Source organism: Rhinolophus sinicus, chromosome 2 (genome assembly GCF_057876585.1).
Source record: "Rhinolophus sinicus isolate RSI-liver-muscle chromosome 2, RSI-T2T, whole genome shotgun sequence".
In the NCBI taxonomy this organism is placed as follows: Eukaryota; Metazoa; Chordata; class Mammalia; order Chiroptera; family Rhinolophidae; genus Rhinolophus; species Rhinolophus sinicus.
The window spans coordinates 13,136,684-13,149,655 of NC_142502.1; the positions used below are offsets into that span (position 1 = coordinate 13,136,684).

The 12,972-nt window shown below is 37.3% G+C and overlaps 1 protein-coding gene across 23 annotated transcripts in view; it reads left to right on the forward strand.

Annotated features, from left to right (window-relative positions):
• The window catches only part of SYNE1 (spectrin repeat containing nuclear envelope protein 1), a 414,622-nt gene that overhangs the window by 376,809 nt on the left and 24,841 nt on the right, over positions 1-12,972 (forward strand). For all 23 annotated transcript variants that reach the window (XM_088795370.1, XM_088795376.1, XM_088795381.1 and 20 more), the window contains 4 exons: positions 7,154-7,341; positions 8,214-8,364; positions 11,105-11,287; positions 11,561-11,698. In XM_088795370.1, the coding sequence (XP_088651496.1) occupies positions 7,154-7,341; positions 8,214-8,364; positions 11,105-11,287; positions 11,561-11,698 (660 nt within the window). The remainder of the gene's footprint in view (positions 1-7,153; positions 7,342-8,213; positions 8,365-11,104; positions 11,288-11,560; positions 11,699-12,972) is intronic.

A 12,972-nucleotide genomic window follows, 5' to 3' on the forward strand; every position in this document is an offset into this window, starting at 1 on the left:
CTTCAGAAAACATTTTGTCAAATTTCTCCATGTTATAGCTGAACAAGAATAAATACAGTGACACTATGTGACAATTCAAGACAATTACCAATGGAGGTTAAAGCTAAGACTAAAATCTTTATCCGTAGCAGGGCACTTATATAGAATTATAAAACCCCTCAAGCTTTATTTCACATCTTGATTTTAACAAAAACTTTCGAGCAGAAGCAAAAGGGGATTTTTCTCCAATATTTACTGTGAGAACTTGGTCAAGCTTCTGGAGGTAAATCTCACAAAATTGTGTCCCTCACCCCCATGACGGTGTCCCCTGGGATTTTTTAACTCTCAGAGTTGTCCACGCTGCACCTTCAGCCGTCCATCAATTACCGTCCTGGTTTTCATACCCAGCACTGGTTCCCACACTGTCTCCTCACAGGCCCTCTGCCCCGAGATAGAATTAAAAGTATATGGAGGAGTGATGTCACCAAGATGGCAGCAGAGGTTGTTTTTAACTTAAGTCCCCCTCACAAGAAGACCAACAAGCAACTATCTGTAAAGAAGACACACCATTGTGAAAATCCCCGAATCCGGGAGTGTAACTAAAGCATTCCCCTGGACCACAGAGTCCAGGAAGGTAGAATTAGAAGGGTAAGAGGAGTGGCTGCACGCTGACCACATTGCCCTCCTCCAGCTGGTACAACATTGTACCAACAGCATTGCACAGAGAGGGCTCCTTGGACCTGTGGTTTTTCCAATGGGAAAAGAGAGGCCAGGGTGGTCATCCAGCTCCCCCAGCATTGTGGGACATTTCCCAGGAGGCTCCCTTGGGTCTCACCTGATGGGGATCACTAGGGACTCTGTGGGGCTCAACCACTGGGGATCAGCTAGAAATGGAGATGAGGGGTGGGGCTTATACAGCCAGCACTCAGATCTTGGCAGACTGCATTCCTGCTTGCAGCTACACCCAAGCAGGGATCCCAGCCAGCCTCTCTGCCTATCAGCAGAGCCCAGCCAGTGGCCCCAGTTGGCCTCGGAGCTCAGTTGGCAGTTCTGCCTGATTTGGGTCTACAGACAACAGACAGCAGGCCATACTGGCCTCGGAGTCCTTCCTGCCACCCTGCCTGGGCAGGGAAATCAATTCCCAGCCCTGCCCAACAGCTGAGCATAGCTTCTATCCGGCCCCACTGGGAAGCCCAGCCAGAGAACCAGGGCAGCCGTGGAGTCCATTCAGTAGCCCTTCTTGGGCAGGGACCCAAGCCAGCAGTCTTCTCGACTGTTGAGCATAGCCTCTGGCCCCAGGGAGCCTGAACAGTGACCCTGGGCAGCCTCAGAGCCCAAGCTGCAAGCCCACCCAGCCATGGAGCCCAGCCTACAACCCTATTCAACAGTGGAGTCCAACCTAGGACCTCATCTGATTACTGAACACAGTCTGCAACCTTGCCCAGTCATGGAGCCCAGCCAGTGGCCCTGCCCAATCACCTAGCATAGCCTACAGTCCCACCTGACAAGAAAGCCTGGACAGTGACCCAGGTTGACCATGAAGCACAATCTCTAGCCCCCCCTACTACAGCTAGAGGACCCTCTTGACCAGAGAGCCTGGCCAGAAACCTTGCCCAACAGGGGAACACAGCCAGTGGCCTGCCTACCTGATGGTGAAGCCCAGATGATAGCCTCATCAAATCCAGGGCACAGCCTGGAGCCCTGCATGCTCACAGAGCACAGCCTAATGTCCAGTCCAACTGCAAAGCCTGCCTGTGGCCCACCTGAACAGAGTCCAGCCAGCAGTATTATCTGGTCTGGGAGCACAACCTGAGACCCCACCCATCTGTAGCCCTGCTCAGTCACAGAGTCCAACCAGTGGCACTGCCCTGCCAAGGAATACTGCCTGTGACCTTGCCCAACCAGAGGTGATTGCAGAGCCCAACAGTGACACCACATCCCCACCTCACAACACGGAACCTTTTCCAGGATAGATTATATGTTAGGCCACTCAATAAGTCTCAACAAATTCAAGAAAGTAGAAATTATACCAAGTATCTTTTCTAACCACAATGATATGAATGTAGAAATCAATAATAGGAAGAAAGATGGAAAATTTACAAATACTTGGAGATTAAACAACACACTTATGAACAACCAATGGGTCAAAGAAGAAATCAAAGGGAAATGAAAAAATATCTTTAGACAAACAGAAAAGGAACTACAATGCATCAAAACTTACAGGATGCAGCAAAAGCAGTTCTAGAAGAGTAGTTTATGGCAATAAATGCCTACGTTAAGGCATTTACGTAAAGTTACGTAAACAACTTAACTTTACACCTTCAGAAACTAGAAAAAGATGGAAAAACTAAGCCCAAAGTTGGCAGAAGGAAGGAAATAATAAAAATTAAAACAGAAATAAATGTAATAGAGAATAGGAGAACAGTAGAAAAGATTCACAAAACTGAGTGGTTCTTTGAAATGGCAAACATTTAGCTAAACTAACCATAAAAAAAAAGAGATAGGTTCCAAATGAATAAAAATTATAAAAGAAAGTGGAGACATTACAAGAAATACAAAGGATCGTAAGAGACTGCAGTGAACAATTATATGCCAACAAATTGGGCAACCTAAAAGAAATGGATAAATTCCTAAAAACATACAACCTACCAAGACTAAATTATGAAGAAATAGAAAATCTGAAGAGATCAATAATGAATAAAGAGGTTGAGTCAGTAATCAAAAAGCTCTCATCCCTCCACACCCCCCAAAAAATATTCAAGACCAGATGTTTTCACAGGTAAAATTTACCAAACAGTTAAAGCCAATCCTTCACATTCTTAAAAAAAGAAAAAAAAAATTAAGGAGAAGGAAACACTCTTAAACTCATTTTATCAGACTAGAATTACCCTGATACCAAAGAGAGATAAGGATAACACAAGAAAAATATAGGCTAATATCCCTAATGAATATACATGCAATAATCCTCAACAAAGTACTAGCAAACCAAATTTAACATCACATTAAAAGGATCATACACCATGGTCAAGTTAGATTCATCCCTGGGATACAAGAATGGTTCAATATATCAAGTCAATTAATGTGATACATCACATTACTAGAATGAAAGATAAAAATCATATGATCATATCAATGGATACAGAAAAGCATTTGACAAAATTTAAATGACAAAAACTCTCAACAACTTAGGTATAGAAGGAATATACCTCAACATAATAAAGAACAAATATGACAAGTTCACAGCTAACATCACACTCAATGGTGAAAGTTTGAAATTTTTTTCTCTAAGATTAAAAACAAGATAAGTGTACCCACTCTCACCAATCCTATTAAATGTGGTACTGGGAGTCCTAGCCAGAAAAATCAAGTAAGAAAAAGAAATGAATGGCATCTAAATCAGAAAGATGTGAAATTGTCTGTTTTCAGATGACATGAGCTTGCTTATATGTATAAAATCCTAAAGTCTCCACCAAAAAACTGTGAAAACTAATAAACAAATTCAGTAAAGTAAGATACAAATTCACTGTACAAAAATCAGTTGCATTTCTATACACTAACAATGAATTATCTGAAAAAGAAACAAAGAAAACAATCCCATTTACAATAGCATCAAAAACAATAAAATACTTAGAAATAAATTTAACCAAGGAAGTGAAAGAGCTGTACACTGAAAACTTTAAGATACTGAGGAAAAGACATTGCAGAAGACACAAATAAATGGAAAGAAATCTCATGTTCATGGATTGGAAGAATTAATATTGTTAAAATGTGCATGTAACCAAAGCCATCCAGAGATTTAGTGCAACCCCTATCAAGATTCCAAGGGCACTTTTTACAGAAATAGAACAAATAATACTAATATTTGTTTGGAACCACAAAAGACCCCAAATATCTGGAGCAATCCTGAGAAAGAAAAATAAAGCCTGATTTTAAACTATATTGCAAAGCTATAGTAATCAAAACAGTATGATACTGGCATAAAGCCAGACAGGTACACCAATGGAACAGAATCAAAAGCCAAGAAATAAATCCATGCATATAAGTCAACTAATATTTGACAAAGGAACCAAGAATACTCAATGGAGAAAGGAGAATTTCTTCAAAAATAATGTTAGGAAAACTGGATATTCAAATGGAAAAGGATGAAACTGGACCCCTATCTTACACAACACACAAAAATAAACTTGAAATGGATTAAAGACTTAAATGTAAGACCTGAAACCATAAAACTCCTAGAAGAAAATACAGGGAAAAGCTCCTTGACATTGGTCTCGTCAATGATTTTTTTAGATACTAAACCAAAAGCACAACCACAAAAATAAGTAAGTAAATTAAAAAGTGAGGCTAAAACTGAAAAAAGCTACTAAAAGATTCTGTACAACAAAAATAATGCTCAACCAAATGAAAAGGCAACATACAGAATGGAAGAAAATATTTGCAAACCACATATCGAGGTTAATATAGAAAACAAATAAGAAAGTCATACAACTCAATAATATAATCATCATCATCATCATCATCGTCATCATCATCAACATCCAATTAAAAATGGGCAAAGGACCTGAACAGACATTTTTCCAAAAAAGATATTCAAATTGTCAACAGGTATGTGAAAACATGCTCAATATCACTAATTGTGGAAATGCAAATCAAAACTACAATGAGATATCACTTGTGAGAATGGCTACTATCAAAAGGAAAAGCTATAATAATTACTGGCAAGGATGTGAAGACAAGGGAAGCCTTGTGCACTGTTGGTGGGAATGTAAATTGATACATCCACTATGGAAGACATTCTGGAGGTTCCTCAAAAAAATTAAACAAAGAACTATTATATAATCCAGCAAGTCCACTTCTGAGTATATATCCTAAGGAAATGAAATCACAGTCTTCAAGAGGTATCTCCACCCCCATGTTTATTGCAGCCTTGTTTACAATAGGAAACAGCCTAAGTATCGATTAATGGATAAATGAAAGAAAATGCGATAGATACATAGATACATAGATAGAAAGATAGATAGATAGATAGATAGATAGATAGATAGATAGATAGATAGATAGATAGACAGACAGACAGACAGACAGACAGACAGACAGACAGACAATGGAATATTTTTAAGCCATAAAAAAGAAGGAAATACTGCCACTTCTGACAATATGGATAAACTTTAAGCTCATTATGCTAAGAGAAATGTCAGACAGAGAAAATGTAATACTGTATGGTCTCACTTAGATGTGGAATCTAAAAAAAAGGAAAACAAAAACAAAAAACCTCATAGAACAAAGAATAGATTAGAGGTTGCCAGAGGTGGAGGTGGGGGTGGTAGTGGACTGGGCGGTTGATGAAAGTGCTCAAAGGGCACTAACTTCCAGTTTTAAGATGAATAAGTTCTAGAGATGTGAGATACAGCGTGGTGACTATAGTTAACAATACTGTGGCATATATTTGAAAGTTGCTAAGGGAGTAAATCTTAAAAGTGCTCAACAGACAGACACACACATACACACACACACAAATTGTAAGTGTGAGGTGATGCATGTTTACTAAACTGGTTATCATTTCACAATATATGCATGTGTCAAATTATCACATTGTACACCTTAAACTAACAGTGTTCTATATCAATTATATGTCAGTAAAGCTGGGAAGAAACTTTTGAGTACTTGGGGAAAATTCAATTAAAATACTATATATAACCTTTTTAAAAAAAATTATTTTTATTTTTTTATTTTTTCTTTAAATTAAAGTGTATTGGGGCGACTATTGTTAGTAAAGTTACATAGATTTCAGCTGTACAATTCTGTAATACATTATTTATATCTCACATTGTGTGTTCACCACCCACTATAACCTTTTTAAATGCATGGATTATGTTCATATACCAAACACTTCTTCCAAATGTATATCCTTATACAAGATTCACTTTAAGACTTAAAATTTACTTGGTTATCTCATTCACAGAAGTGTTCATCTTTATCTTTTAGCAAATATTGAGTTCAGTTTCTGTAATATTTTATTTTATATTTTTTAGACCAGAAATTTTCATAACTTTCACATACCTGAAAGAGGTTATGCAAGAGATTTGAAAGGACTGTTTAGTGAAATAAGAATATTTTGATAGAATTATCTTTTTGTGTCTAGTTTATGAAATCTCCAAAAATTAATCAAAAGCACTGTTATTACACTCAACAATAAGCTAACATTTGTATAGATGGCACTGGAACATAATATCAAGGGGAAAAATAGGAGGAAGAATATATGCGTACTTACAAGAATATAAATCCCAGCTCTCTGAATAGGTTGAGGAATTATTAGAACAAGAGGAAAGCTAGGCAAATTGAAGAAGTTTTTCAAAGTAAAGGAAAATACGTTAAGGACCTTGGTAAATAGGGAAAGCAAAAAAAAAAAAAAAAGATACTGGTAGGCTTTACTTCTAATAATCAGATACTTGGAGTAAATTGAGTTGAAATGCAATAGAAAAAATAATGTACATTTTGTACTTACATCCTGTGCAGTTAATAGAGCTCTGGAGAAATTCAATGCCTTGTTTATCGTCATCATCTTTCTGTTTCTGTCCTACATTTAAAATTGCTCACTGAGGAAGCTGCTGACAACTATGCCATCATACACAACAGAGAACCTAAGTCCCTTAAACCACCCTATCTTGTAACAATGGTGGAATGAACTATTTAAAACAGTTTTCAGATCTCTGGAGATCAAATCCCAGTTCTTCAGTGCCAGCTTTCAAGGAGCACGTGTCTTCCTTTGATTGATTGACTGATCGATGGATGGATGGATGGATGGATGGATGGATGGATGGATGGATGGATGGATGGATGGATTGGAATGGAAATGATATACTGTGAAGTAGAGTCTGGGGCAAAATTTATTTTCCCATCAGTAATTGTATTCTTAATATAGTTAATTCATCTCTTTCACTTGTTCAGTTTATATTCTGGCATTGCTCACATAGCTGAAATATTTCTAGATTCATTTGCTCGTGCTTTCGAGTTTGCTGTATTTCATAAATGAAGTTGATGAAACCTCATGCATGGAAGGAAGTGAAATATTTGTTGAGGTTTTTGCCTAATCATTTGTTGGTCAACAAAGACTGGTGCAGTTTCTCCCTTCTGTATACAAGTATTGGAATAAAGCGTGTCTCATTCCCCGCAGGAGCTTCAGAGAGACATAGAGAAACACAGCACTGGCGTGGCCTCCGTCCTCAACCTGTGTGAGGTCCTCCTGCATGATTGTGACGCGTGTGCCACAGATGCCGAGTGTGATTCCATCCAGCAAGCTACACGGAACTTGGACCGGCGATGGAGGAATATCTGTGCTATGTCCATGGAAAGAAGGCTCAAGTAAGCTAGGATGTTCACACAGTTAGGAGAGAAGAGGGACCAAAAAGAAAAAAAAAAAATTCCCAAAGTATGCATGGTTCACAATTTCCTTTTGGTCACAATGTCAAAAAATAGCCTTAGTTTCCCAAACTTGTTGTCATCTACATTTAGTTGGGAAAATAAGTAAATATAAAGATAATACATCAATATAACAAGGCAAGCTAAGCCTGACCTAACAGTTTCAATATAATTTAGAAAAATATGCTTTTGCTGAACAAGGGTAATGTTATAGAATTGATGGTTGAAAAGTAACATACTTCTGTTAAAAATGAAATAATAAATCAAAGGGCTCATCCATAAGCCCTTGAAATTCAAGGCTGTCAAAAATAGTGATGTATTAGAAAATTATCATAATTATTTAAGGCACATAATCTTTGGGCTTCTCCGGGGAGCTCTTGAAAAGTTAATATTTGTCTCGCTGTCATTTTTTTATTTTGATGAGGGTGAGTTTGATGTTGGAATAAAATGGATTTTCAAACCTTGTTTTATTTCAGCAAAACCTTGACGTGAGTGTGCCCTGCAAACATGGTGTTGCACTTCTAAGCTTTCCACCTATGCAGAGCAGTTCGCATTAGTGCTTATAATGCTCAATTTTACTAATTCCAAATCCAGAGCTGCAGGATATGAAAGAAAAAAAACACACAGCTGTTTCATTTTAGCTCAAACAGTTGTCTCTTTTTCACGCTTGCCAAACTTGGCTCAAGGCACCGGTATTGTTTGGCGCAACAGTTGCTTTGTTGGGCACTTGTAATCCTGTTGCAGGCATCACACAGGGTTCTGGAGCATAGAAGGTCTCAAACAACCAGATTCTGTTCTTTCATTTTCTGTCTCAGAATTGAAGAGACGTGGCGATTGTGGCAGAAGTTTCTGGATGACTACTCCCGATTTGAAGATTGGCTCAAGATTTCAGAAAGGACAGCTGCCTTCCCCAGCTCTTCCGGGGTGCTCTATACAGTTGCCAAGGAAGAACTAAAGAAATTTGAGGTGATTTATAATTCCAAATATTTAATCCTTATTTTGCTATGAGAATTGCCAGCTAGTAGTTGGTGACCCAAGATATAAACTAACTGTCCACCCACACGTGTTTTTGTTCAAGTAGCTGGGTAATGGCTTTGTGGTCATCTTTATTATTACCTCATAAGTAGGCAAAGAAGTGAAGAAAAGAGGTTTTTATCAAGAATTACAGATACAGTAAAAATGATGAAGAGAAATTCTATTAGGAAAAAAGACCTGTGATTCCCCAGAAAACATCTTGGCATTCTTTTTATTTCACATTTCTTCACAATGAACCATCTAAGATTAAAATATGATGATTTTCCATACTATCAAAATCTGTCTTCCAAATATATTTTCTTGATTGAGTTTTACCTTCTTGGAGCATAGATAGATATATTTTTTAAATCATCGATAAAACAGAGCTGGTTCCAGAATGGAATAAAACATTTTAATCATAAGCCATTTCTAATTATAAATGAAGAGCCGTGCCGTTCTTGAGTGATGAAGTCTTTTCAATTTCATAGAGACAGTAATAGCAGCAGTATAATCATACTCCTAAGAACAGGAATCATTCAACAAGTGATTCCAGTTCCTTGCCTGTTTATGCCATCTCGAGTCTGCCCTATCACTGTGGTAGGATAACACTCGACTTCTCAGCTGCCTCTCATTTTCACAGAGGACCTGGCATAGCCTAAAGTTGCCTATTTTTTAATTTGAAGTTAGTTTTCCCATCATTTCCCACTAATAGGCAGACGTGTGTACTCAGACATATTGACAGCAGATAATTCTGATGCACATGCCTTATAAGAATCATTCTTGGTTACTAATTTTACCCCAAGTTCCCTGAGATGTTTAACAATCAAACTAAAAATCCAACCAAATCCAGCTGCATTCATTTTTAACCTTGCAACATCAGTTAACCAGACACTTATTGAATCCTATAAATATGAAGTTTGGGTTTTGTTCTTATGGGGTTTGAAATCTGCGAGTCATAAATGGGCTGCTATATGAATCTATAAAAATGTTTAAAAACGATGTGAAATAAATAAAGAGTTATTCTGACATCTGAATACGGATTTATATGTAACTACACCACTAAATTACAGGAAAAAAAGAAATGTTTCCTATCTAAAAGTCTTTTCCTTGAGAAACTTCTAGTTTTAAACCCATAATACACTCTGCAGCAGAGAGCAGGTCACCCCAGTATGAACCAATGCCAGCGAAATGTTCATGCATTGCATCTTAGTATCCTCAGCTTCTGAAAGGTTAAAAACTTCTATAATTGGCTTATGCTACAAGCATTATGTAAGATCCTTTTTGATGCTATTTTAGATGGAGATTTTATGGCAAAGTTTAGCCCTGTAGTAAGCTCCTATAATGAGTGATTTTTATCATATGTCTTGTAGTGAATTTTCTTGCGAGACAGAAATAAATCACAAAAACAAAACTTGGTTTGAGGGAAGCCTTTGCCTGTTCCACTGCTTGAATATTGGGACAGAATATTGTGCCACCACCTGTGGTGTCTGCCATCACTCCAGTGGGAAAACGTAGTCAGTTACTTCCAGTAACAGCACAAGCCCAACTTTCCCTACCACTTCCCTTTGGCGGGAAATAATTCAAAGTTTTATAGAACAGAAGATTGAGTTTACTAGGATGGAGGCTCGTAAAGCAACTCTCAGGAGGAAGAACGTTTCCGGCAGAGCTGCGGCAGGATCTGAACAGTGTGATCAGCCAAAGGAAGCGGAACTTTGGCATTTGGACGAGCACAGTCCAACTAACGATACAATTTTCCGTCTAAGGACAAAATGAAAATCAGTCATAAGTCAGACACACGAGTCTGGAAAAAAAAAACACTTCATTTTTTTTTTGGCCAAATGATTCTTGTGCTAGGTCTATCCTATATTGCAGGGAGGAAGAGGAAAGTATTTTACCTTTAGAAACTCTAAACTGTGCATTGGGTAACCTGAAAAGTAAATAGACACTGCTGTGTAAGGTCCTCTATCAGCTCTAACATGTTTTATAAAAACTGAGTAACTCATGGGAGCACCACCAAAAAACAAACCAAAGAAAAGCACGTTCAAAACTTTTTTCTCAGTTAGCTTACTTGTATTTTACTAAATGGCTTTACTTGGAAGTTCCTAATAGCTTACATGTAAAGGACTTTCTGCAAAAGATACTTTTAATTTTTTAAATGAATACCAGAATTGAAGCAGTTTCTGGATTTTTTAGAACATTACATATTTTACAAATAAAGAGACAGTTCTATTATAGATCTCTTTTCTCAGTATTGACACTGGAAATTTTGAACATTTCAAACTCACATTTCAGCACATGTAAATATTTTTGTAATCAGTTTGTTTTATGTGAAAAAAATTTTTTCTGGCTGTTAGTGTCTTAAAAGTTATGTTAAATATGTGTAAATTCTACGTGTATAAATATATATTTTATTAATATATGTATGTGTTATATATATAATGTATTTGTATATATACATATATTTATTAGTATTTACCATTTTTTATATTTTTGTTTGATCCGCTCCCTTTCCTTAAGCCGCACTGATCACTTTGTTTTGCTTTAACAAGGGGAAGTCAGGACTTATTAGAAGTTGTCCCTTCCCTGTCTGTGAAAGTATGGTTCACATTCTCCCTCACACTCCAGTGTGAAGCCCAAGCCCCCTGTGGAGAGCCCTTCGCCCCCTCACCTATATGCTTCTCTGTGGTCCTAGGCTTTCCAGCGACAGGTGCACGAAAGCCTGACCCAGCTGGAACTGATCAACAAGCAGTACCGCCGCCTGGCCAGAGAGAACCGCACCGACTCTGCCTGTAGCCTAAAGCAGATGGTGCACGAAGGCAACCAGAGATGGGACAACCTGCAAAAGCGCGTCACCTCCATCTTGCGCAGGCTCAAGGTCTTTCTTATGCCTCCTCCGATGCTTAAAGGCCCAGGGAACAGGGTGGAGCCATTTGAACACAATGTTAAGAACTAATCTCAGTGATTTTCTAAGATTGGGATGGCAAGAGGGGTATCCAGGGTTAATTTATGTGGTAAAGGGTTCCAGCTCATTGAGAAAATGACTTTCCAGAAGAATTTAGGGATTGGCGGTGCCACCTCAGTAGGTGTATGTGGGACTGTTTTTTGTTGTTGTTGTTTTTCATTTTTGTGATTTTCTTTTCATGTCTAGCATTTCATTGGCCAGCGTGAGGAGTTTGAGACAGCACGGGACAGCATTCTGGTGTGGCTGACAGAGATGGATTTGCAGCTCACTAACATTGAGCATTTTTCCGAGTGTGATGTTCAAGCTAAAATAAAGCAACTCAAGGTAATAAATTAGTGATTCTTCACATTATCAGTGTGAAGAAAGTCTGAAAAGGAAGGGATTTGTAGGTCTTTTTGTCAAGAACATAGTAAAAGAACTCTTTTTTAAAAAACATTAGTTCTTCTCAATTGAAAAAAATTCAAAAAATATTAAAAATGAAATAAAGTGCACTACCCATAGATAACTACCATTAACATATATATTTTTAATTATTAAATTGATAGCCAGGGTTTTAGGGGTCTTCTTTTTGGGTTGTTGTTTTTGGTTGTTGTTTTGTTTGTTTTTTCAGATTTTTTTTCTAGCACCTTCAAAGAGTTTCTTTGACCTCCATGTTCCAGAGAAATATGACTTTCTCCTATTGGGATTTCATTCTATATTCTTAGATGCCTAAAATTAATTAAATATATTTTGTATGTTTCAATATATGATGCAACCACAGTGGCTGATTGGTCATTTAAACAGGAGGGAGATAAAGTACATTACATAGAAGAATTCTCGAAATAGAAGCATGTTTAACAACTTGAATAATTTGCAAGGCAGCTTATGAAATTTTCTTCTCAAGATCGGTAGATTGACTTAGAAAGAAAAATCATGACTTAAAAAAACCTTAGGTATTTATAATCAAACAAGAAAATTACCCTCAATCTTAGGTTCTCAGGATGAAAAATCGTAATATACTTAAACTGGTATTCTGCCCAACCCCTCTCTCCATACCATCCCCTGAACGCTGACTTTCCCAAGACATTTCATAGGCCGAGCAATATTTAAAACCTTTGGCAGGAAATTTCTACTAAGTGGTAGTTGAATCTTTTCCTTTTCGAATCTGGCAGGGTTATAAACGTATTACCTCCCTCTCTTCTCCCCTTGCAGTCTTTTCATTATTGGACAATTTCAATTATTCCAGAGTTTCTTCTTGTACTGAATTAAAATCTATCCCCTGAAACTTGTCTCCAGTAGCTTAACTCTTTTGAACTATATAAAACTAGTCTAAATGATCCTCCAGAATTCCTTATTTTTCAAATTATATTCAACTTTCCTGCTTATGTTCCAAAACAATAAAATAATTATCTGAGAAGAACTTATGACCTTATCATTTGCTTGGTATGATCAAGAAATCTAAAAATATTCAATATATTCTTTAAAGTGTTAAATTTATTTCAGCGGCACTGTAATGATTACAGTTTCATCAGGAGTAACTAGTGCAATCAACTTTATGAGGATTTGAATGTCTTTTCCTGTGATTTTTCTACCTACACTGCCCATGGTAGTAAATTTTA